At 45.2% G+C, this 25,880-nt stretch overlaps 1 protein-coding gene across 1 annotated transcript in view; it reads left to right on the forward strand.

Annotated features, from left to right (window-relative positions):
* Window positions 1–1,708: 1,708 nt before the first annotated feature.
* LOC143818342 (galectin-9-like) overlaps window positions 1,709–25,880 on the forward strand; it is a 62,872-nt gene continuing 38,700 nt past the window's right edge. Inside the window, exon 1 of the mRNA XM_077299683.1 lies at window positions 1,709–1,962. Within this exon, the coding sequence (XP_077155798.1) occupies window positions 1,936–1,962 (27 nt within the window). The 5' untranslated portion in view covers window positions 1,709–1,935. The remainder of the gene's footprint in view (window positions 1,963–25,880) is intronic.

A 25,880-nucleotide genomic window follows, 5' to 3' on the forward strand; every position in this document is an offset into this window, starting at 1 on the left:
GTACTCAGAAGAAAATAGACCCCAAAATTTGTTGCACAATTTCTCCCGTTATCCTTGAGAAAATAAAAAAATTGGGGGCTAAAAGATCATTTATGTTCGAAATTTTTGTTTCTATTTTTTTATTTTAATGGCTCTACATTATAAACTTCTGTGAGGCACCTGGGGGTTTAAGGTGCTCACCACACATCTAGATAAATTCCTTAAGGGGTCTAGTTTTCAAACTATGGTCAGTTGTGACAGGTTTCCACTGTCTAGGCATATCAGGGACTCTCCAAACACATTGCGTCTGCTCTCAATTCCAGTCATTTTTGGGTTCAAAAAGTCAAACGGTGCTCCTTCCTTTCCTTGACCTACCATGCGCCCAAACAGAAGTTTTTCTCCACATATGGGGTATCGGCCTACTGAAGAGAAATTGCACAACAAATTTTGGGATCCATTTTCTTCTGTTACCTCAGTGAAAATAAAAAATGTGGGGCTAAAGTTATATTTTTGTAAAAAAGTGTAAAATGTCACTTTTGAGTATTTTTTTAGCATATAGGCCCTCTAAAGTCACCTCAAATGTGAGGTGTTGCCTAAAAAAATGGTTTTGCAAAGTTTGCTGGAAAAATGAGAAATTGTTGATCAACTTTTAACCCTTCTAACTTCCTAACAAAAACAAATTATGTTTTAAAAATGATGCAGATGTAAAGTAGACATATGGGAAACGTTATTTATTAAAGGGAACCTGTCAGTAGGATTGTGCACAGTAACCTACAGGCACTGTCAGATTGGCGCTGTTTTTGACTCTGAAGCACGAGCATATCATTAACTCAAAACTGAAAATAAAGCTTAACCCCTTAACGACCAGGGGTATTTTTGGTTTTGCATTTTGATTTTTTGCTCCCCTTCTTCCCAGAGCCATAACTTTTTTTGGGGGGGGTCAAAATGGCCATGTGAGGGCTTATTTTTGTGGGACGAGTTGTATAATTGAATAACACCTTTGGTTTTACCATGTCATGTAATAGAAGACAGGAAAAAATTCCAAGTGTGGTGAAATTGCAAAAAAAACTGCAATCCCACACTTGTTTTTTATTTGGCTTTTTTACTACGTTCACTATTACGGATGCGTAATATACGGCAGATAGGAGTTGGGCCATAGAGAATCATTGGGCCGAGTGTAATGTGTATTTTACGGACGTAGTTTATGCGCTCATACATCCGTAAAACTCGCTAGTGTGAGGCCGGCCTAGCTGTGCACAATCCTGCTGAAGGGTTCACTTAAGTATTTTGTGTGACATAATTCTGATTTGACGGTATAAAAATTAAAAGTTTGAAAATTGTTAAATTTTTGCCAAATGTCCAATATTTTCACAATTAAAAGCAAGTCATATAGAACAAATGTTACCACTAACATGAAGTACAATATGTCACGAAAAAACATTTCAGAATCACCGGGATCCGTTGAAGCGTTCCAGAGTTATAACCTGATAAAGTGACTGTGGTCAGAATTGTAAAAATTGATCTGGTCAGGAAAGTGAAAACAGGCTCGGGGATGAAGGGGTTAAAAAAATAAAATAAAATTCACTTCTGAATATGTCTTTAGCATGTGCCCTGTACATAAATAGGGCTGTTTATCAGTTAGATGAACCCTAGGTGCGGATTGAACTCGTGGCCTCTGGCTGCCAGTCAGTGCCAAACCACAAAGCAGCCAAAGTCACTGTGGTGAAGCGTGACTGAGTGACACGAATGTAACCGGAGTGCACGCTCCCTGGCGGCTGGCACCGGAGCCCGAGAACTCTGTCGGGTCCTCTCAGTTCTCGTACCAAACGGCTTCCTGCTCTGCCCACTGGGCGGAGGTGTGGGCGGCATCCTGCTGCGGACCGTGAATAAGTAGCGTTCTCCTCCATCCGCGAGCATCTCAGCCACTCGTCAGGTAGCCATCGCTGTAGGAGCACCATGTCGTACGGCCCCTTCTACAACCCGGTGAGTCTGGGGCTAGTTAAGGTCACGTGATCTGTGGACTTCTCCAGCTGACAGAACGTTTTCATGTACTTCCCCTCTCACCACACATTGGTGCTGGGTCTGACTGACCCCACCAGCAGGAACCTTCCATAGGATATGTACCTAACACTACTTCCTACTGGGCAAAACAGTAGACCCTGCAAATCTCCAGTGAATTGTCACAATGTCCGGGCTATAGACTTCTCTATCCTCAGCACCGCGGAGTAGTGGTCCTGTATGCTGTCTGCAGAACCCAGCACCTCTATATTCTAAGGCTCTTCTGCTAACACCTTAATTCAGAGCCCCGACCATGTTTCGCTGCTGGTCAGCGTCCTCAGGGGACACTCTGGTGTTTCGCCATATGACATGGCCTCCTACTCAGAGACCCAAGGGCTCTACCTCGGTCAGGAGGGTTTGCATAGAATAAACTATTGTTTTTGCTGTATGGAGGAGAATAGCAGGCTGCTCTACCCTACATTGGCGTTCTGTAGCAAACGTGTGCTGCACGGAGCCAATGGGCGACTGTACAGTCAGATCTGTCACTGGTGTACAGTACATACTGTTTAGGTCCATCCCAGAAATATTCTGTTCACAACGGGGCAGGGATTGAGTGTATCCTTGAAGGCATGTGCTGGATGTACGGTACCGTATGGCTGAACAGTGCCCACAACGAGCTTTAGGTGTGTTTTTGACGCTGTGTATTTTTGCTGTGCTAAAACGCAGCAAATTAGATGGGATTTATAGAAACCTCCTGCCCTCTGCACTTCTTATTTACGCCGTGTAAACTAAACTGCGTTGCGTTTTTCAAATCCGCAGCTTGTCAATTTGTGCACTTGCGCCTTATATTTACCTATTATGCCTATCGTGTTGTGTTAGGTCTTACAGTTTGACCCTTTATGCACAGCACTTGCACCTTATCTATCCATCCATGGATTTGTATGTTGGTCTAACATTCAATGGTTAATTGGTGTAACACTAGTATTTTGTACAGTTTTTTTATAAGATTAATTTTTCATGGTGGATTCTTGTGTATATATATATATATATATGGTTATAAACATTCTTTTTGGCATAATTTTTGGGACTATATTTTTTATATGTGTATATATATTTTTTATTATGAAAAATATTTTTTTTTTGCACAGCACTTTATCATTTAATGATGTTTATGTCCATATTCGATTAATAATAATAATTTTTCACTTGATTATATTTATTGATATTTATATATTTGGACACTACATAATTTGTTTTGATTAATTGCTGCAGTATAGTCTGTAAATTATTCACCTGTTTGGTTTCACACCGGCGGCTACTCATGTCTGTCACCTCTATTATGTATACTTAGGGTTTTTTTTATCTTTGTTCATTATCAATAAACATTAGTAATTTTTACTTTGGGCTCAGCACTTCTTTGTTGCTCTGTAGGCTCTTTTTGAGTGTATCCTTGAAGGCATGTCCTGGATGTACAGTACCGTATGGCTGCACAGTGCCCACAAGGAGCTTTTGGTGCGTTTTTGACACTGTGTATTTTTGCTGTGTTAAAATGCAGCAAATTGGATGGGATTTATAGAAACCTCCTGCCCTCTGCACTTCTTATTTACGCCGTGTAAACTAAACTGCGTTTTTTCAAATCTGCAGCTTGTCAATTTCTCTTGGGGGTACGTCGAGTTTCCTGTGTGAAATTTCCCCTTGGACTTTTAGATGCAGAAATTCTTCATGTAAAAAACACACCTGCAGTTTTAGTGCATCTTTGCAGCGAAAAAGCATGTAATCCGCACCTAAGGATATCATTAAAGTTTTGTCAAGGCAACAAAACGAGGCAGCTTTATTTGCAGCATGACAAAAAAAACTTCAAAAACATGATAAAATGCACACAAAGGCCGGCCTCACACTCAGCATATGTAAATACGGTCCGTTTTTTACGGCTGTAATACGCAGAAAAGTCCCCAAAATAGTGATCCGTATGTCATCCGTAGGCAGGGTGTGTCAGCGTATTTTGCGCACGGCATCCTCCGTATGTAATCCGTATGGCATCCGCACTGCGATATTTTCTCACAGGCTTGCAAAACCGACATCTAATGGATTTATGTGCTCAAATGTTCGTTAAAGCATATATACAGTATATATATATATCCAGTCCTGGACCCGTTGAAGCACACTCCGTGCGAAACGGCCGTCGTCCACGCTCCAACACCGCACCCTCCCGTATACCTGATGTCCTAAGGCGGATGTTTTAACCCGTACAAGTTATATCCAATAAAGAACACGAATATACACTGCAAAAGAAGGGTGAGTGCCGCATATTTTCTTCTTCTCGACGATATATATATATATATATATATATATATATATATATATATATATATATATATATATATATATATATGTCATTGAGACACATATATATATATTCTGTATTTATATTTACCGTAATTCAGCGCGAGATATGTGAAAAGCCGGTAATTCAATTGCCGGCTTTTCATTTCTCCTTCCCAAACCCGACATGATATGAGACATGGTTTACATACAGTAAACCATCTCATATCCCCTTTTTTTGCATATTCCACACTACTAATGTTAGTAGTGTGTATGTGCAAAATTTGGGCGCTGTAGCTTGTAAAATAAAGGGTTAAATTGTGGAAAAAATTGGCGTGGGCTCCCGCGCAATTTTCTCCGCCAGAGTGGTAAAGCCAGTGACTGAGGGCAGATATTAATAGCCAGGAGAGGGTCCATGGTTATTGCCCCCCCCCCCGGCTACAAACATCTGCCCCCAGCCACCCCAGAAAAGGCACATCTGTAAGATGCGCCTATTCTGGCACTTGGCCACTCTCTTCCCACTCCCGTGTAGCGGTGGGATATGGGGTAATGAAGGGTTAATGTCACCTTGCTATTGTAAGGTGACATTAAGCCAGATTAATAATGGAGAGGCGTCAATTATGACACCTATCCATTATTAATCCAATAGTACTAAATGGTTAATAAAACACACACACATGATTACAAAGTATTTTAATGAAATAAAGACAAATGTTGTTGTAATATTTTATTAGACTCTTAATCCATCTGAAGACCATCGTCCTGAAACAAAGTAAAAAAAAAAACAAATAACAATATTCCATACCTTCCGTTGTTATGTCCCACGAAGTAAATCCTTCTGAAGGGGTTAAATCATTTTACAGCCAGGAGCTGTGCTAATGCACTCGCTCGTGCCTGTAAACCCCGGGTACTGAAAGGAAAGCTGGGTGATCTGTAGTTACCTTGAGTTGCGGTGATGCGCCCCCTACTGGATGTCCTCATATGAACTCGAGCATGGGAACTTTTCCAAGGCTCCAGTTCATGAGGACATCCAGCAGAGGGCGCCTCACCGCAAATACGGATTTTCTACAAGATTTTATACAAGACCGTATATTACGGATGCGTAATATACGGCAGATAGGAGCTGGGCCATAGAGATTCATTGGGCCGTGTGTAATGCGTATTTTACGGACGTAGTTTATGCGCTCATACGTCCGTAAAACTCGCTAGTGTGAGGCCGGCCAAACACAAGTACACTAATATAACCCCTTAACGACTAGGGGTATTTTTGGTTTTGTGTTTTTGTTTTTCGCTCCCCTCCTTCCCTGAGCCATAACTTTTTTATTTTTCCATCAATATGACCATGCGAGGGCTTGTTTTTTGCGGGATGAGTTGTACTTTTGAACGACACCATTGGTTTTACCATGTCTTGCACTAGAAAATGGAAAAAAAAATTTCAAGTGTGGTGGAATTGCAAATAAAGTGCAATTCCACAATTGTTTATTTTTTGGTTTGGCTTTTTTACTGTGTTCACTAAATGCTAAAATTGACCTGCCATTATGATTATCCAGGTCATTACGAGTTCATAGACACCTAACATGTCTAGGTTCTTTTTTATCTAAGTGGTGAGAAAAAAATTCAAATTTTGTTTAAAAAAAAAAAAAGGCCATTTTTCTGGGGGCTGGCTGAGGGCTTATTTTTTGCGCTCCGATCTGCCGTTTTTATTGATACAATTTTGGTGTAGATCTTTTGATTGCCGGTTATTGCATTTTATTGCAATGTTGCAGCAACCAAAAAAAGTAATTCTGGCGTTTCAATTTTTTTTTTCTCGCTATGCCGTTTACCAATTGGATTAATTGTTTTTATATATTGATAGGGTGAGTCTGAATGCAGCGATACCAAATATGTGTATATTTGATTTTTATTTATTTTTTATTTTGAATGGGGCAAGAGAGGGTGATTTGAACTTTTATTTTTTAAATATTTAAAAAATATGTACGGTATACAGTACAGACCAAAAGATTGGACATACCTTCTCATTTAGGCTATGTGCACACGTAGGAAATGTGGTGCAGAATTTTCTGCACTAAATCTGCATCTCCTGGCAGAATCCGCAGGTGTGTTTTTTGTGCGTTTTCAGTGCTTTTTTTTGTGCAGTTTTGGTGCAGATTTTACCACTGCAGATTTCTATTAATGGAGGGGTGCAGAAACGCTGCAGAAACGCACAAAAGAAGTGACATGCACTTCTTTGAAATCTGCAGCGTTTCTGCGCAGATTTTTCTGCACCATGTGCACAGCTTTTTTTTTTCACATTGATTTACATTGTACTGTAAATCACAGTGCAGTTCTGCAGCGTTTCTGCTGCAGTTCTGCACCAATTCTGCACTAATTCTGCATCGTGTGCACACACCCTTAAAGATTTTTCAGTATTTTCATGACTATGAAAATTGTACATTCACACTGAAGGCATCAACATTATGAATTAACACATGTGGAATTATATACTTAACAAAAACGTGTGAAACAACTGAAATTATGTCTTATATTCTAGGTTCTTCAAAGTAGCCACCTTTTGCTTTGATGACTGCTTTGCACACTCTTGGCATTCTCTTGATGAGCTTCAAGAGGTAGTCACTGGGAGTGGTCTTCCAACAATCTTGAGGGAGTTCCCAGAGATGTTGGCCCTTTTGCCTTCGCTTTGCGGTCCAGCTCACCCCAAACCATCTCGATTGGGTTCAGATCTGGTGACCCCATCACTCTCCTTCTTGGTCAAATAGCCCTTACACAGCCTGGAGGTGTGTTTGGGGTCATTGTCCTGTTGAAAAATAAATGATGGTCCAACTAAAAGCAAACCAGATGGAATAGCATGCCGCTGCAAGATGCTGTGGTAGCCATGCTGGTTCAGTATGCCTTCAATTTTGAATAAATCCCCAACAGTGTCACCAGCAAAGCACCCCCACACCATCACACCTCCTCCTTCATGCTTCACGTTGGGAACCAGGCATGTAGAGTCCATCCGTTCACTTTTTCTGCGTCGCACAAAGACACGGTGGTTGGAACCAAAGATCTCAAATTTGGACTCACCAAATGAAAGCACAGATTTCCACTGGTCTAATGTCCATACCTTGTGTTCTTTAGCCAAAACAAGTCTCTTCTGCTTGTTGCCTGTCCTTAACAGTGGTTTCCTAGCAGCTATTTTGCCATGAAGGCCTGATGCACAAAGTCTCCTCTTAACAGTTGTAGAGATGTGTCTGCTGCTAAAACTCTCTATGGCAGGGCCGGCTCCAGGTTTTTGAGAGCCCCGGGCGAAAAGAGTGTCAGTGCCTCCCCCCCCTTTAACACATACCACGATTCATGATGCACAGATACAGCAGAGAAATATAGTTATAGGACAATGCCAGATTTCTTACATGAGTGATAGCTATTGTAAATTCTACAATACCATACAGCAGAGGGGCTTTATATAAGTCAACCCGTTACATGCCAATTATGCGAGAGCGATGCGCAAGCCTTGCATTGCATCAGTGTATATATACAGGACAGGAGGAGTGGTACTGTGCAGTGTATATATACAGGAGGAGTGGTACTGTGCAGTGTGTATATACAGGACAGGAGGAGTGGTACTGTGCAGTATATATACAGGACAGGAGGAGTGGTACTGTGCAGTGTATATATACAGGACAGGAAGAGTGGTACCGTGCAGTGTATATATACAGGACAGGAGGAGTGGTGTTGTGAATTCCGTTCTCGGGCTCCCTCCTGTGGTCATGAGTGGTACTGTGTGAGTTTGTTCTTGGGCTCCCTCTGGTGGCCTTTAGCGATATGGCTGGGCTCAGCTGCTTCATTTCCTTCTATGCTGGGCCTATTTAACTCACCTGGACCTTCATTTGTTGCCTGCTGTCGGTGTATTCAGTCCTGATTCTGAGCTCTCCTGAATATTCCTTGTGACCAGTCTCCTGCTGGAGAAGCTAAGTTTGTTTGTTCATTTTGCTCATTATTTCCTTGAAAACGTTTCTCAGTATATGATGAGTTCAGTCCAGCTTGCTTTTATGTGATTTTTGCTTGCTGGTTAGTTCTGGGGTGCAGAGGGCGCCCCTCACATCGTGAGTCGGTGTGGGGGTTCTTGTATTCTCTGCGTGGTTTATTTTTGATAGTTTTTGTACTGACCGCACAGAGTCCTATCTATTTTCTGTCTATCTAGTGTTAGCGGGCCTCATTTGCTAAACCTGTTTCATTTCTACGTTTGTATTTTCCCCTTAACTCACCGTTATTATTTGTGGGGGGGCTGTCTATAACTTTGGGGTTATTTCTCTGAGGCAAGTGAGGTCTTTGCTTTCTCTCTAGGGGCAGTCAGTTTCTCAGGCTGTGAAGAGGCGTCTAGGTTTTTAGATAACGCTCCACGGCTGCCTTTAGTGTGTTGGATAGGATCAGGATTGTGGTCAGTATAGCTTCCACATCCCCAGTACTTGTCCTAACATTCTGGTTATATGTATCAGGTCAGTTTTGAGATCCTACCACCGGATCATAACAGTACAGCAGGCCGCAAAGTGTTAATGCAGCAGAAGAGGGAGAAGAGAAATCCTGAAGTCATTTTTTTTTTTCCTCTGCACTGTGTTTTGTCTCTCTCCTCCCCTTAATCTCTGGGTGGTTCTGAGCTCAGCTGCAGATATGGACCTTCAGAGTCTGTCTTCTAGTGTGGATCATCTCACTGCTAGGGTACAGGGCATTCAGGATTATGTAGTCCGCAGTCCTATGTCAGAGCCTAAAATACCAATTCCTGAGCTGTTCTCAGGAGATAGATCTAGGTTTTTGAATTTTAAGAATAATTGTAAGTTATTCTTTTCTCTGAGACCTCGCTCCTCTGGTGATTCTGTTCAGCAAGTTAAAATTGTTATTTCTTTGTTACGTGGTGACCCTCAAGATTGGGCATTCTCTCTGGCGCCAGGAGATCCTGCATTGCTAAATGTGGATGCATTTTTTCTGGCTCTTGGATTGCTTTATGAGGAACCTAATCTGGTAGACCAAGCAGAGAAGGTTTTGCTGGCTCTCTCTCAGGGTCAAGATGAAGCAGAGGTTTACTGTCAGAAGTTTAGGAAATGGTCTGTGCTCACTCAATGGAATGAGTGCGCCCTGGCGGCGATTTTCAGAAAGGGTCTTTCTGAAGCCCTTAAAGATGTTATGGTGGGGTTCCCCACGCCTGCGGGTCTGAATGAGTCAATGTCTTTGGCCATTCAGATTGATCGGCGTTTGCGGGAGCGCAAACCTGTGCACCATCTGGCGGTATTTTCTGAGCAGAAACCTGAGCCTATGCAATGCGACAGGATTCTGACCAGAGTTGAACGGCAAAACCACATACGTCAGAATGGGTTGTGCTTTTACTGTGGTGATTCTACTCATGTTATCTCAGAGTGTTCTAAGCGCACAAAAAGGTTCGCCAAGTCTGTCACCATTGGTACTGTACAACCTAAATTCATTTTGTCTGTTACTTTGATTTGCGCTCTGTCATCCTACTCAGTTATGGCTTTTGTGGATTCAGGTGCTGCCCTGAATTTGATGGATTTGTCATTTGCCAGGCGCTGTGGTTTTATCTTGGAGCCTTTACAATTCCCTATCCCACTAAAGGGAATTGATGCTACGCCATTGGCCAAGAATAAACCTCAGTACTGGACCCAAGTGACCATGTGCATGGCTCCTGCACATCAGGAGGTGATTCGCTTTCTTGTGCTACATAATTTGCATTATTGTTGTGAATTTGGATTCTGGGCTCCCCCGGTGGCCGCTTGTGGAATTGGACTTGTCATCCTCTTTCCTGTTTCACCTGATTCCATCAGTAGTGGGTGTCGCTATTTAAGCTCATTTCTCTGGTGGTTTCTTGCCGGTCAACAATGTTATCTGATGCCTCTCAGTGCTTGTTCCTGCTTCTAGACAACTACTAGATAAGTTGGACTTTTGTCCATGTTTTGTTTTGCCTATTTGTTCCAGTTCACAGCTGAAGTTTTGTTACTGTGTCTGGAAAGCTCTCGTTGATCAGGGATTGCTACTCTGGCGTTATGAGTTAATGCCAGAGTTTAAGGTAATCTCTGGATGGTGTTTTGTTAGTGTTTTTCTGCTGACCATGAAAGTATACTATCTGTCTTCTGCTATCTAGTAATCGGACCTCAAATTTGCTAAGACTATTTTCCTGCTGCGTTTGTTGTTTCATCTGAACTCACCGTCATTATATGTGGGGGGCTACTGTCTTCTTTGGAATATTTCTCTAGAGGTGAGCCAGGTCTTATATTTCCCTCTGCTAGCTATTTAGGTCTTAGGCCAGAGCTGGGCATCTAGCGATAAATAGGAAATGCTACCTGGCTATTTCTAGTTGCGCGGCAGGCTTAGTTCATGGTCAGTATAGTTCCATCTTCCGAGAGCTTGTCCCTCTATAGGCTTGCTATGATCTCTGCCTGCAGAGATCATGACAGTTTGACCGGCCAATAAAGTGTTAAAGACCCAGGTTGAGAAAGGAGAGTTATAAGAAGTCTGCTGGAATTTTTTTTTTTTTTTTTTTCCTCCAGTCTGCCTTGCTGCAGTCTTTTTTCTCTCTCTCCTCCTAATCTCTGTATGCTCTGTGTGCACCTGACAATAATGGATCTCCAGAGTGTAACTGCGGGTTTGAATAATCTCATCACGAAAGTACAAAATTTACAAGATTTTGTGGTACATGCTCCGGTATCTGAGCCGAGAATTCCTTTGCCGGAGTTCTTCACAGGGAATAGAGCTAGCTTCCAGAATTTCCGAAATAATTGTAAGCTTTATTTGTCCCTGAAGTCTCGTTCAGCTGGAGACCCTGCTCAGCAGGTTAGGATTGTGATTTCCTTGCTCAGGGGTGACCCTCAAGATTGGGCCTTCTCATTGCCAGCAGGGGATCCTGCGTTACGCGATGTGGATGCGTTTTTTCTGGCCTTGGGCTTGCTTTATGAGGAACCTCATTTGGAACTTCAGGCAGAAAAAACTTTGATGGCACTATCTCAGGGGCAAGACGAAGCTGAAGTTTTCTGCCAAAAATTCCGTAAATGGTCTGTGCTTACTCAGTGGAATGAGTGCGCCTTGGCGGCAACTTTCAGAGAAGGTCTCTCTGATGCCGTTAAGGATGTTATGGTGGGGTTCCCTTTGCCTGCAGGTCTGAATGAGTCCATGACAATGGCTATTCAGATTGATAGGCGTCTGCGGGAGCGCAAACCGGTGCACCATCTGGCGGTGTCTATGGAAAAGACGCCAGAAAGTATGCAGTGTGATAGAATTCTGTCCAGGAGCGAGCGACAGAATTTTAGACGGAAGAATGGATTGTGTTTCTATTGTGGGGATTCTACTCATGTTATATCGGCATGCTCTAGGCGTACAAAGAAGCTTGATAAGTCTGTTTCCATTGGCACCATTCAGTCTAAGTTTATTTTGTCTGTAACCCTGATTTGCTCTTTGTCATCCATTGCCACGGACGCCTATGTTGACTCTGGCGCCGCTCTGAGTCTTATGGATTGGTCCTTTGCCAATCGTTGTGGTTTTGATTTAGAGCCTTTGGAGACTCTTATTCCTCTGAAGGGGATTGACTCCACCCCATTGGCTAATAATAAACCACAATACTGGACACAAGTAACCATGCGTATCAATCCGGATCACCAGGAGATTATTCGTTTCCTGGTGCTGTATAATTTACATGACGATTTGGTACTGGGATTGCCATGGTTGCAGTCTCACAACCCAGTCTTGGACTGGAGAGCAATGTCTGTGTTGAGCTGGGGATGTAAGGGTATTCATGGGGACGTACCTTTGGTTTCTATTTCGTCGTCCATTCCCTCTGAAGTCCCTGAGTTCCTCTCTGATTATCAAGACGTCTTTGACGAACCCAAGCTTGGGTCGTTACCTCCGCACCGTGAGTGCGATTGTGCCATAGATTTGATACCGGGTTGTAAATATCCAAAGGGTCGTTTGTTTAATTTGTCTGTGCCGGAACATGCTGCTATGCGGGAATATATAAAGGAGTCTTTGGAAAAGGGACATATTCGTCCATCTTCTTCTCCCTTGGGAGCTGGGTTTTTCTTTGTCTCAAAAAAAGACGGCTCTTTGAGACCATGTATTGATTATCGGCTTCTGAATAAGATCACTGTTAAGTATCAATACCCATTGCCATTGCTTACTGATTTGTTTGCTCGTATAGAGGGTGCTAAGTGGTTCTCTAAAATTGATCTTCGTGGGGCGTATAATTTGGTGCGGATCAGGCAGGGGGATGAGTGGAAGACCGCATTTAATACGCCCGAGGGCCACTTTGAGTATTTGGTCATGCCTTTTGGTCTTTCTAATGCCCCTTCAGTTTTCCAGTCTTTTATGCATGATATTTTCCGCGATTTTCTGGATAAATTTATGATAATATATCTGGATGATATTCTGATTTTTTCTGATGACTGGGACTCTCATGTCCAGCAGGTCAGGAGAGTTTTTCAGGTTCTGCGGTCTAATTCTTTATGTGTGAAGGGGTCTAAGTGCGTTTTTGGGGTCCAGAAAATTTCCTTTTTGGGGTATATTTTTTCTCCCTCTTCCATTGAGATGGATCCCGTCAAGGTGCAAGCTATTTGTGACTGGACTCAGCCCTCCTCTCTTAAGGGTCTTCAGAGATTTTTGGGCTTTGCCAACTTTTACCGCCGATTTATTGCTGGTTTTTCGGATGTCGTTAAACCACTGACTGATTTGACCAGACAAGGCGCTGATGTTGCTAATTGGTCCCCTCATGCTGTAGAGGCCTTTCAGGAGCTTAAGCGCCGTTTTGCCTCTGCCCCTGTGTTGCGTCAGCCTGATGTGAATCTGCCTTTTCAGGTTGAGGTTGACGCTTCGGAGATCGGAGCTGGGGCAGTGTTGTCGCAGAAAGGTTCCGACTGCTCCGTCATTAGGCCTTGTGCCTTCTTTTCTCGCAAATTTTCGCCCGCAGAGCGGAATTATGATGTTGGGAATCGGGAGCTTTTGGCCATGAAGTGGGCGTTTGAGGAGTGGCGCCATTGGCTCGAGGGGGCTAGGCATCAGGTGGTGGTATTGACTGACCACAAAAATTTGATTTATCTTGAGACTGCCAGACGCCTGAATCCTAGACAGGCGCGCTGGTCTTTATTTTTTTCTCGCTTTAATTTTGTGGTGTCATACCTACCGGGTTCTAAGAATGTTAAGGCAGATGCCCTTTCTAGGAGTTTTGACCCGGACTCTCCTGGTAATTCTGAACCCACAGGTATCCTTAGGGAGGGAGTAATTTTGTCGGCCGTTTCTCCTGATCTGCGGCGGTCCTTGCAAGAGTTTCAGGCGGATAGACCGGATCGTTGTCCGCCTGATAGACTGTTTGTTCCGGATGATTGGACCAGCAGAGTCATCTCTGAGGTACATTCTTCTGCATTGGCAGGTCATCCCGGAATTTTTGGTACCAGGGATTTGGTGGCAAGATCCTTCTGGTGGCCTTCTCTGTCACGAGATGTGCGAGTCTTTGTGCAGTCATGTGACGTTTGTGCTCGGGCCAAGTCTTGTAGTTCTCGGGCTAGCGGACTGCTGTTGCCCTTGCCTATTCCTAAGAGGCCTTGGACACACATCTCGATGGATTTTATTTCAGATCTGCCTGTTTCCCAGAAGATGTCTGTCATCTGGGTGGTCTGTGACCGTTTCTCTAAAATGGTCCATTTGGTTCCTCTGCCCAAGTTGCCTTCTTCTTCTGAGTTGGTTCCTCTGTTTTTTCAGAATGTTGTCCGATTGCACGGTATTCCTGAGAATATTGTTTCTGACAGAGGTACCCAATTTGTGTCTAGATTTTGGCGGGCATTCTGTGCTAGGATGGGCATAGATTTGTCTTTTTCATCTGCTTTTCACCCTCAGACTAATGGCCAGACCGAGCGGACTAATCAGACCCTTGAGACATATCTGAGGTGTTTTGTCTCTGCTGACCAGGATGATTGGGTTGCTTTTTTGCCATTGGCAGAGTTCGCCCTCAATAATCGGGCCAGTTCTTCCACCTTGGTGTCCCCGTTTTTCTGTAATTCGGGGTTTCACCCTCGATTTTCCTCCGGTCAGGTGGAATCCTCGGATTGTCCTGGAGTGGATGCGGTGGTGGAGAGATTGCATCACATCTGGGGGCAGGTTATGGACAATTTGAAGTTGTCCCAGGAGAAGACTCAGCGTTTTGCCAACCGTCATCGTCGTGTTGGTTCTCGGCTTTGTGTTGGAGATTTAGTGTGGTTGTCTTCTCGTTTTGTCCCTATGAGGGTCTCTTCTCCTAAGTTTAAACCTCGGTTCATCGGCCCTTATAGAATATTGGAGATTCTTAATCCTGTTTCTTTCCGTTTGGACCTCCCTGCGTCCTTTTCCATTCATAACGTTTTTCATCGGTCGTTATTGCGCAGGTATGAGGTACCTGTTGTACCTTCAGTTGAGCCTCCTGCTCCGGTGTTGGTTGAGGGTGAGTTGGAGTACGTTGTGGAGAAAATTTTGGACTCTCGTGTTTCCAGACGGAAACTCCAGTATCTGGTCAACTGGAAGGGTTACGGCCAGGAGGATAATTCTTGGGTCAATGCATCTGATGTTCATGCTTCTGATCTTGTTCGTGCCTTCCATAGGGCTCATCCTGGTCGCCCTGGTGGATCTGGTGAGGGTTCGGTGCCCCCTCCTTGAGGGGGGGGTACTGTTGTGAATTTGGATTCTGGGCTCCCCCGGTGGCCGCTTGTGGAATTGGACTTGTCATCCTCTTTCCTGTTTCACCTGATTCCATCAGTAGTGGGTGTCGCTATTTAAGCTCATTTCTCTGGTGGTTTCTTGCCGGTCAACAATGTTATCTGATGCCTCTCAGTGCTTGTTCCTGCTTCTAGACAACTACTAGATAAGTTGGACTTTTGTCCATGTTTTGTTTTGCCTATTTGTTCCAGTTCACAGCTGAAGTTTTGTTACTGTGTCTGGAAAGCTCTCGTTGATCAGGGATTGCTACTCTGGCGTTATGAGTTAATGCCAGAGTTTAAGGTAATCTCTGGATGGTGTTTTGTTAGTGTTTTTCTGCTGACCATGAAAGTATACTATCTGTCTTCTGCTATCTAGTAATCGGACCTCAAATTTGCTAAGACTATTTTCCTGCTGCGTTTGTTGTTTCATCTGAACTCACCGTCATTATATGTGGGGGGCTACTGTCTTCTTTGGAATATTTCTCTAGAGGTGAGCCAGGTCTTATATTTCCCTCTGCTAGCTATTTAGGTCTTAGGCCAGAGCTGGGCATCTAGCGATAAATAGGAAATGCTACCTGGCTATTTCTAGTTGCGCGGCAGGCTTAGTTCATGGTCAGTATAGTTCCATCTTCCGAGAGCTTGTCCCTCTATAGGCTTGCTATGATCTCTGCCTGCAGAGATCATGACACATTATGTTGTCGTGTTGGGTCTGCCATGGCTGCAGGCTCATAATCCAGTCCTGGATTGGAAAGCAATGTCTGTGTCAAGTTGGGGTTGCCAGGGATTTCATGGCGATGCTCCTTTGGTGTCAATTGCTTCTTCTACTCCTTCTGAAGTCCCTGAATTTTTGTCGGACTACCAGGATGTATTTGATGAGCCCAAGTCCAGTGCCCTACCTCCTCATAGGGATTGTGATTGTGCTATAAATCTGATTCCTGGTAGTAAGTTCCCTAAGGGACGACTTTTTAATTTATCTGTACCAGAACATGCTGCTATGTGGAGTTATATAAAGGAGTCCTTGGAGAAGGGGCATATTCGCCCGTCCTCGTCCCCTTTGGGTGCGGGGTTCTATTTTGTGGCCAAGAAGGATGGTTCTCTGAGACCCTGTATAGATTATCGCCTTCTAAATAACATCACGGTCAAATTTCAGTACCCCTTGCCACTGTTGTCCGATCTGTTTGCCCGGATTAGGGGGGCCAGTTGGTTCACCAAGATAGATCTTCGAGGAGCGTATAATCTTGTGCGCATAAAGCAGGGCGATGAATGGAAAACAGCATTTAATACGCCCGAAGGCCATTTTGAGTACTTTGGTGATGCCTTTTGGGCTTTCTAATGCCCCCTCTGTGTTTCAGTCCTTCATGCATGACATCTTCCGAGAGTATCTGGATAGATTTATGATTGTGTACCTGGATGATATTTTGGTCTTTTCTGATGATTGGGAGTCTCATGTGAAGCAGGTCAGGATGGTATTTCAGGTCCTGCGTGCCAATGCCTTGTTTGTGAAGGGCTCTAAATGTCTCTTCGGAGTCCAGAAGGTTTCCTTTTTGGGCTTTATTTTTTCTCCTTCTACTATTGAGATGGATCCAGTCAAGGTCCAGGCTATTTATGACTGGACTCAACCTACATCTGTGAAGAGTCTTCAGAAGTTCTTGGGTTTTGCTAATTTTTACCGTCGCTTCATCGCTAATTTTTCTAGTGTGGTTAAGCCTTTGACGGATTTGACCAAGAAGGGTTCTGATGTGACGAATTGGTCTCCTGCGGCCGTGGAGGCCTTTCAGGAGCTGAAACGTCGATTTTCTTCGGCTCCTGTCTTGCGCCAGCCCGATGTCTCTCTTCCCTTACAGGTCGAGGTTGATGCTTCTGAGATTGGAGCAGGGGCTGTCTTGTCGCAGAGAAGCTCTGATGGCTCTGTGATGAGACCATGTGCTTTCTTTTCAAGAAAGTTTTCGCCTGCCGAGCGGAATTATGATGTTGGTAATCGTGAGTTGTTGGCAATGAAGTGGGCATTTGAGGAGTGGCGACATTGGCTTGAGGGAGCCAAGCATCGTGTGGTGGTCTTGACGCATCACAAGAATTTGACTTATCTCGAGTCTGCCAAACGGTTGAATCCGAGACAGGCTTGATGGTCGCTGTTTTTCTCTCGTTTCAATTTCGTGGTTTCATATCTTCCGGGTTCGAAAAACGTAAAGGCTGATGCCCTTTCTAGGAGTTTTGTACCTGACTCCCCGGAAGTTTCTGAACCGACTGGTGTCCTCAAAGAGGGGGTGATTTTGTCTGCCATCTCTCCTGATCTGCGACGGGTGTTGCAGGAGTTTCAGGCCAATAAACCTGACCGTTGTCCACCGGAGAGACTGTTTGTCCCGGACAGATGGACCAGTAAAGTTATTTCCGAGGTTCATTCTTCGGTGTTGGCGGGTCATCCTGGGATTTTTGGTACCAGGGATTTGGTGGCGAGGTCCTTTTGGTGGCCTTCCTTGTCGCGGGATGTGCGTTCCTTTGTGCAGTCCTGTGGGATTTGTGCTCGGGCCAAGCCTTGCTGTTCTCGTGCCAGTGGATTGCTTTTGCCTTTGCCTGTCCCGAAGAGGCCTTGGACGTATATTTCCATGGATTTTATTTCGGATCTTCCTGTCTCTCAGAGGATGTCTGTCATCTGGGTGGTTTGTGATCGTTTTTCTAAAATGGTCCATTTGGTACCTTTGCCTAAGCTGCCTTCCTCCTCCGATTTGGTGCCACTGTTTTTTCAGAATGTGGTTCGTTTACATGGTATTCCGGAGAACATTGTGTCTGACAGAGGATCCCAGTTTGTGTCCAGATTTTGGCGGTCCTTTTGTGCTAAGATGGGCATTGAATTGTCTTTTTCGTCGGCCTTCCATCCTCAGACGAATGGCCAAACCGAACGAACCAATCAGACCTTGGAAACTTATTTGAGATGTTTTGTTTCTGCTGATCAGGATGATTGGGTGACTTTTTTGTCATTGGCTGAGTTCGCCCTCAATAATCGGGCTAGTTCGGCTACTTTGGTTTCACCTTTCTGTTGCAATTCTGGTTTTCATCCTCGTTTTTCCTCGGGTCAGGTTGAGCCCTCTGACTGTCCTGGGGTGGATTCTGTGGTGGATAGGTTGCAGCAGATTTGGAACCATGTGGTGGACAATTTGACGTTGTCCCAAGAGAAGGCTCAGCGCTTTGCTAACCGCCGTAGCTGTGTGAGTCCCCGACTTCTTGTGGGGGATTTGGTGTGGTTGTCTTCTCGTTATGTCCCGATGAAGGTTTCCTCTCCTAAGTTCAAGCCTCGTTTCATCGGTCCTTATAAGATTTTGGAAATCCTCAATCCTCTGTCATTTCGTTTGGACCTCCCAACATCGTTTGCCATTCATAATGTGTTCCATAGGTCATTGTTGCGGAGATATGTGGTGCCTGTGGTCCCTTCTGTGGATCCTCCTGCTCCTGTCTTGGTCGAGGGGGAGTTGGAGTATGTGGTGGAGAAGATCTTGGATTCTCGTGTTTCGAGACGGAAGCTTCAGTACTTAGTTAAATGGAAGGTCTATGGTCAGGAGGATAATTCCTGGGTTGTCGCCTCCAATGTCCATGCGGCTGATTTGGTTCGTGCCTTTCATTCGGCTCGTCCTGATCGGCCTGGGAGCTCTGGTGAGGGTTCGGTGACCCCTCCTCAAGGGGGGGGGGTACTGTTGTGAATTCCGTTCTCGGGCTCCCTCCTGTGGTCATGAGTGGTACTGTGTGAGTTTGTTCTTGGGCTCCCTCTGGTGGCCTTTAGCGATATGGCTGGGCTCAGCTGCTTCATTTCCTTCTATGCTGGGCCTATTTAACTCACCTGGACCTTCATTTGTTGCCTGCTGTCGGTGTATTCAGTCCTGATTCTGAGCTCTCCTGAATATTCCTTGTGACCAGTCTCCTGCTGGAGAAGCTAAGTTTGTTTGTTCATTTTGCTCATTATTTCCTTGAAAACGTTTCTCAGTATATGATGAGTTCAGTCCAGCTTGCTTTTATGTGATTTTTGCTTGCTGGTTAGTTCTGGGGTGCAGAGGGCGCCCCTCACATCGTGAGTCGGTGTGGGGGTTCTTGTATTCTCTGCGTGGTTTATTTTTGATAGTTTTTGTACTGACTGCACAGAGTCCTATCTATTTTCTGTCTATCTAGTGTTAGCGGGCCTCATTTGCTAAACCTGTTTCATTTCTACGTTTGTATTTTCCCCTTAACTCACCGTTATTATTTGTGGGGGGCTGTCTATAACTTTGGGGTTATTTCTCTGAGGCAAGTGAGGTCTTTGCTTTCTCTCTAGGGGCAGTCAGTTTCTCAGGCTGTGAAGAGGCGTCTAGGTTTTTAGGTAACGCTCCACGGCTGCCTTTAGTGTGTTGGATAGGATCAGGATTGCGGTCAGTATAGCTTCCACATCCCCAGTACTTGTCCTAACATTCTGGTTATATGTATCAGGTCAGTTTTGAGATCCTACCACCGGATCATAACAGTACAGCAGGCCGCAAAGTGTTAATGCAGCAGAAGAGGGAGAAGAGAAATCCTGAAGTCATTTTTTTTTTTTTTTCCTCTGCACTGTGTTTTGTCTCTCTCCTCCCCTTAATCTCTGGGTGGTTCTGAGCTCAGCTGCAGATTTGGACCTTCAGAGTCTGTCTTCTAGTGTGGATCATCTCACTGCTAGGGTACAGGGCATTCAGGATTATGTAGTCCGCAGTCCTATGTCAGAGCCTAAAATACCAATTCCTGAGCTGTTCTCCGGAGATAGATCTAGGTTTTTGAATTTTAAGAATAATTGTAAGTTATTCCTTTCTCTGAGACCTCGCTCCTCTGGTGATTCTGTTCAGCAAGTTAAAATTGTTATTTCTTTGTTACGTGGTGACCCTCAAGATTGGGCATTCTCTCTGGCGCCAGGAGATCCTGCATTGCTAAATGTGGATGCATTTTTTCTGGCTCTTGGATTGCTTTATGAGGAACCTAATCTGGTAGACCAAGCAGAGAAGGTTTTGCTGGCTCTCTCTCAGGGTCAAGATGAAGCAGAGGTTTACTGTCAGAAGTTTAGGAAATGGTCTGTGCTCACTCAATGGAATGAGTGCGCCCTGGCGGCGATTTTCAGAAAGGGTCTTTCTGAAGCCCTTAAAGATGTTATGGTGGGGTTCCCCACGCCTGCGGGTCTGAATGAGTCAATGTCTTTGGCCATTCAGATTGATCGGCGTTTGCGGGAGCGCAAACCTGTGCACCATCTGGCGGTATTTTCTGAGCAGAAACCTGAGCCTATGCAATGCGACAGGATTCTGACCAGAGTTGAACGGCAAAACCACAGACATCAGAATGGGTTGTGCTTTTACTGTGGTGATTCTACTCATGTTATCTCAGAGTGTTCTAAGCGCACAAAAAGGTTCGCCAAGTCTGTCACCATTGGTACTGTACAACCTAAATTCATTTTGTCTGTTACTTTGATTTGCGCTCTGTCATCCTACTCAGTTATAGCTTTTGTGGATTCAGGTGCTGCCCTGAATTTGATGGATTTGTCATTTGCCAGGCGCTGTGGTTTTATCTTGGAGCCTTTACAATTCCCTATCCCACTAAAGGGAATTGATGCTACGCCATTGGCCAAGAATAAACCTCAGTACTGGACCCAAGTGACCATGTGCATGGCTCCTGCACATCAGGAGGTGATTCGCTTTCTTGTGCTACATAATTTGCATTATGTTGTTGTGTTGGGTCTGCCATGGCTGCAGGCTCATAATCCAGTCCTGGATTGGAAAGCAATGTCTGTGTCAAGTTGGGGTTGCCAGGGAATTCATGGTGATGCTCCTTTGGTGTCAATTGCTTCTTCTACTCCTTCTGAAGTCCCTGAATTTTTGTCGGACTACCAGGATGTATTTGATGAGCCCAAGTCCAGTGCCCTACCTCCTCATAGGGATTGTGATTGTGCTATAAATCTGATTCCTGGTTGTAAGTTCCCTAAGGGACGGCTTTTTAATTTATCTGTACCAGAACATGCTGCTATGTGGAGTTATATAAAGGAGTCCTTGGAGAAGGGGCATATTCGCCCGTCCTCGTCCCCTTTGGGTGCGGGGTTCTATTTTGTGGCCAAGAAGGATGGTTCTCTGAGACCCTGTATAGATTATCGCCTTCTAAATAACATCACGGTCAAATTTCAGTACCCCTTGCCACTGTTGTCCGATCTGTTTGCCCGGATTAGGGGGGCCAGTTGGTTCACCAAGATAGATCTTCGAGGAGCGTATAATCTTGTGCGCATAAAGCAGGGTGATGAATGGAAAACAGCATTTAATACGCCCGAAGGCCATTTTGAGTACTTGGTGATGCCTTTTGGGCTTTCTAATGCCCCCTCTGTGTTTCAGTCCTTCATGCATGACATCTTCCGAGAGTATCTGGATAGATTTATGATTGTGTACCTGGATGATATTTTGGTCTTTTCTGATGATTGGGAGTCTCATGTGAAGCAGGTCAGGATGGTATTTCAGGTCCTGCGTGCCAATGCCTTGTTTGTGAAGGGCTCTAAATGTCTCTTCAGAGTCCAGAAGGTTTCCTTTTTGGGCTTTATTTTTTCTCCTTCTACTATTGAGATGGATCCAGTCAAGGTCCAGGCTATTTATGACTGGACTCAACCTACATCTGTGAAGAGTCTTCAGAATTCTTGGGTTTTGCTAATTTTTACCGTCGCTTCATCACTAATTTTTCTAGTGTGGTTAAGCCTTTGACGGATTTGACCAAGAAGGGTTCTGATGTGACGAATTGGTCTCCTGCGGCCGTGGAGGCCTTTCAGGAGCTGAAACGTCGATTTTCTTCGGCTCCTGTCTTGCGCCAGCCCGATGTCTCTCTTCCCTTTCAGGTCGAGGTTGATGCTTCTGAGATTGGAGCAGGGGCTGTCTTGTCGCAGAGAAGCTCTGATGGCTCTGTGATGAGACCATGTGCTTTCTTTTCAAGAAAGTTTTCGCCTGCCGAGCGGAATTATGATGTTGGTAATCGTGAGTTGTTGGCAATGAAGTGGGCATTTGAGGAGTGGCGACATTGGCTTGAGGGAGCCAAGCATCGTGTGGTGGTCTTGACGGATCACAAGAATTTGACTTATCTCGAGTCTGCCAAACGGTTGAATCCGAGACAGGCTCGATGGTCGCTGTTATTCTCTCGTTTCAATTTCGTGGTTTCATATCTTCCGGGTTCGAAAAACGTAAAGGCTGATACCCTTTCTAGGAGTTTTGTACCTGACTCTCCGGAAGTTTCTGAACCGACTGGTGTCCTCAAAGAGGGGGTCATTTTGTCTGCCATCTCTCCTGATCTGCGACGGGTGTTGCAGGAGTTTCAGGCCAATAAACCTGACCGTTGTCCACCGGAGAGACTGTTTGTCCCGGACAGATGGACCAGTAAAGTTATTTCCGAGGTTCATTCTTCGGTGTTGGCGGGTCATCCTGGGATTTTTGGTACCAGGGATTTGGTGGCGAGGTCCTTTTGGTGGCCTTCCTTGTCGCGGGATGTGCGTTCCTTTGTGCAGTCCTGTGGGATTTGTGCTCGGGCCAAGCCTTGCTGTTCTCGTGCCAGTGGATTGCTTTTGCCTTTGCCTGTCCCGAAGAGGCCTTGGACGCATATTTCCATGGATTTTATTTTGGATCTTCCTGTCTCTCAGAGGATGTCTGTCATCTGGGTGGTTTGTGATCGTTTTTCTAAAATGGTCCATTTGGTACCTTTGCCTAAGCTGCCTTCCTCCTCCGATTTGGTGCCACTGTTTTTTCAGAATGTGGTTCGTTTACATCGTATTCCGGAGAACATTGTGTCTGACAGAGGATCCCAGTTTGTGTCCAGATTTTGGCGGTCCTTTTGTGCTAAGATGGGCATTGAATTGTCTTTTTTGTCGGCCTTCCATCCTCAGACGAATGGCCAAACCGAACGAACTAATCAGACCTTGGAAACTTATTTGAGATGTTTTGTTTCTGCTAATCAGGATGAATGGGTGACTTTTTTGTCATTGGCTGAGTTCGCCCTCAATAATCGGGCTAGTTCGGCTACTTTGGTTTCACCTTTCTGTTGCAATTCTGGTTTTCATCCTCGTTTTTCCTCGGGTCAGGTTGAGCCCTCTGACTGTCCTGGGGTGGATTCTGTGGTGGATAGGTTGCAGCAGATTTGGAACCATGTGGTGGACAATTTGACGTTGTCCCAAGAGAAGGCTCAGCGCTTTGCTAACCGCGGTAGCTGTGTGAGTCCCCGACTTCTTGTGGGGGATTTGGTGTGGTTGTCTTCTCGTTATGTCCCGATGAAGGTTTCCTCTCCTAAGTTCAAGCCTCGTTTCATCGGTCCTTATAAGATTTTGGAAATCCTCAATCCTCTGTCATTTCGTTTGGACCTCCCAACATCGTTTGCCATTCATAATGTGTTCCATAGGTCATTGTTGCGGAGATATGTGGTGCCTGTGGTCCCTTCTGTGGATCCTCCTGCTCCTGTCTTGGTCGAGGGGGAGTTGGAGTATGTGGTGGAGAAGATCTTGGATTCTCGTGTTTCGAGACGGAAGCTTCAGTACTTAGTTAAATGGAAGGTCTATGGTCAGGAGGATAATTCCTGGGTTGTCGCCTCCGATGTCCATGCGGCTGATTTGGTTCGTGCCTTTCATTCGGCTCGTCCTGATCGGCCTGGGAGCTCTGGTGAGGTTTCGGTGACCCCTCCTCAAGGGGGGGGGTACTGTTGTGAATTCCGTTCTCGGGCTCCCTCCTGTGGTCATGAGTGGTACTGTGTGAGTTTGTTCTTGGGCTCCCTCTGGTGGCCTTTAGCGATATGGCTGGGCTCAGCTGCTTCATTTCCTTCTATGCTGGGCCTATTTAACTCACCTGGACCTTCATTTGTTGCCTGCTGTCTGTGTATTCAGTCCTGATTCTGAGCTCTCCTGAATATTCCTTGTGACCAGTCTCCTGCTGGAGAAGCTAAGTTTGTTTGTTCATTTTGCTCATTATTTCCTTGAAAACGTTTCTCAGTATATGATGAGTTCAGTCCAGCTTGCTTTTATGTGATTTTTGCTTGCTGGTTAGTTCTGGGGTGCAGAGGGCGCCCCTCACATCGTGAGTCGGTGTGGGGGTTCTTGTATTCTCTGCATGGTTTATTTTTGATAGTTTTCGTACTGACTGCACAGAGTCCTATCTATTTTCTGTCTATCTAGTGTTAGCGGGCCTCATTTGCTAAACCTGTTTCATTTCTACGTTTGTATTTTCCCCTTAATTCACCGTTATTATTTGTGGGGGGCTGTCTATAACTTTGGGGTTATTTCTCTGAGGCAAGTGAGGTCTTTGCTTTCTCTCTAGGGGCAGTCAATTTCTCAGGCTGTGAAGAGGCATCTAGGTTTTTAGGTAACGCTCCACGGCTGCCTTTAGTGTGTTGGATAGGATCAGGATTGCGGTCAGTATAGCTTCCACATCCCCAGTACTTGTCCTAACATTCTGGTTATATGTATCAGGTCAGTTTTGAGATCCTACCACCGGATCATAACAGAGTGGTACCATGTAGTGAGTATATCATACCTCCCAACCATCCCGGATCTAGCGGGAATGTCCCGATTTTGACAGTCAGCCCCGCGATCCTGGGCGGGACATTAGTTGTCCCGCACTGGTTGGGAGGTGTGTACATCCACGGCAGGGCCGTATCACGTGCTTAGGGCGGGGACAATGCAGGGGGCGGCACCTGAGCAAGGTTTGTTGTTGTGTTTTTTTTTTTTTATAAAAGCTGGGTCACCTCCCGACTGACCCCGGCCGCCTCCCACCCACCCTCCTTGAAGACGATACTCACCCTGCTCCAGCGATGCCTGGTCTCGGCTTCTGCAGCGCTCCTGAATGAGCGGTCACGTTGTACCGCTCATTAAGGTCATGAATATGCGCATATTCATGATCTTAATGAGCGGTATAACGTGACCGCGCACGCAGGAAGAAGGTGTTGCGCCGGGAGTCGGGACAGAGCGAGAGGGATGTCGGCGTGGCTGCGCAGAGAGGAACAGGTAAGTATGAGGGACGGGGGGACAGGTTAGAGGGGATGAAGGAGGACGGTAAGCCGTGCCATTCAAGATGGGAGCGGGGGGTGGAGAGATGAGCCATGCATACAGGAAGGGAAAATATGAGCCATGCATACAGGGGGGGAATATGAGCCATGCATACAGGGGGGGCAACATGAGCCATGCATACAGGAGGGGGGGAATATGAGCCATGCATACAGGAGGGGGAAATATGAGCCATGCATACAGGAGGGGGGGAATATGAGCCATGCATACAGGGGGGAATATGAGCCATGCATACAGGAGGGGGAAATATGAGCCATGCATACAGGAGGGGGAAATATGAGCCATGCATACAGGGGGAGGGGGAATATGAGCCATGCATACAGGGGGGAATAAGCCATGCATACAGGAGGGGGGGTCATTATACAGTATTAAGCATAATGTGGGATCATTATACAGTATGGAGAACAATGTGGCCATTATACAGTATGGAGCATCATGTGTGGCCGTTACACAGTATGGAGCATCATGTGTGGCCAATGGCCATTATACAGTATGGAACATCATGTGTGGCCGTTATACAGTATGAAGCATCATGTGGGATCATTATACAGTATGGAGAACTGTGTGTGGCTGTTATACAGTATGGAGCACTTTGTGTGGCCATTATACAGTATGGAGCACTGTGGGGCCATTATACATTATGGAGCATCATGTGTGACCATTATACAGTATGGAACATCATGTGGCCATTATACAGTATGGAGCATCATGTGGCCATTATACAGTATGGAGCATCATGTGTGGCCATTATACAGTATGGAGCACTGTGTGGCCATAATACAGTATGGAGCATCATGTGGAGCCATTATACAGTAAGGAGCATCATGTGTGGCCATTATACA

The sequence above is a fragment of the Ranitomeya variabilis genome, chromosome 3, assembly GCF_051348905.1.
Source record: "Ranitomeya variabilis isolate aRanVar5 chromosome 3, aRanVar5.hap1, whole genome shotgun sequence".
Classification (NCBI taxonomy): Eukaryota; Metazoa; Chordata; class Amphibia; order Anura; family Dendrobatidae; genus Ranitomeya; species Ranitomeya variabilis.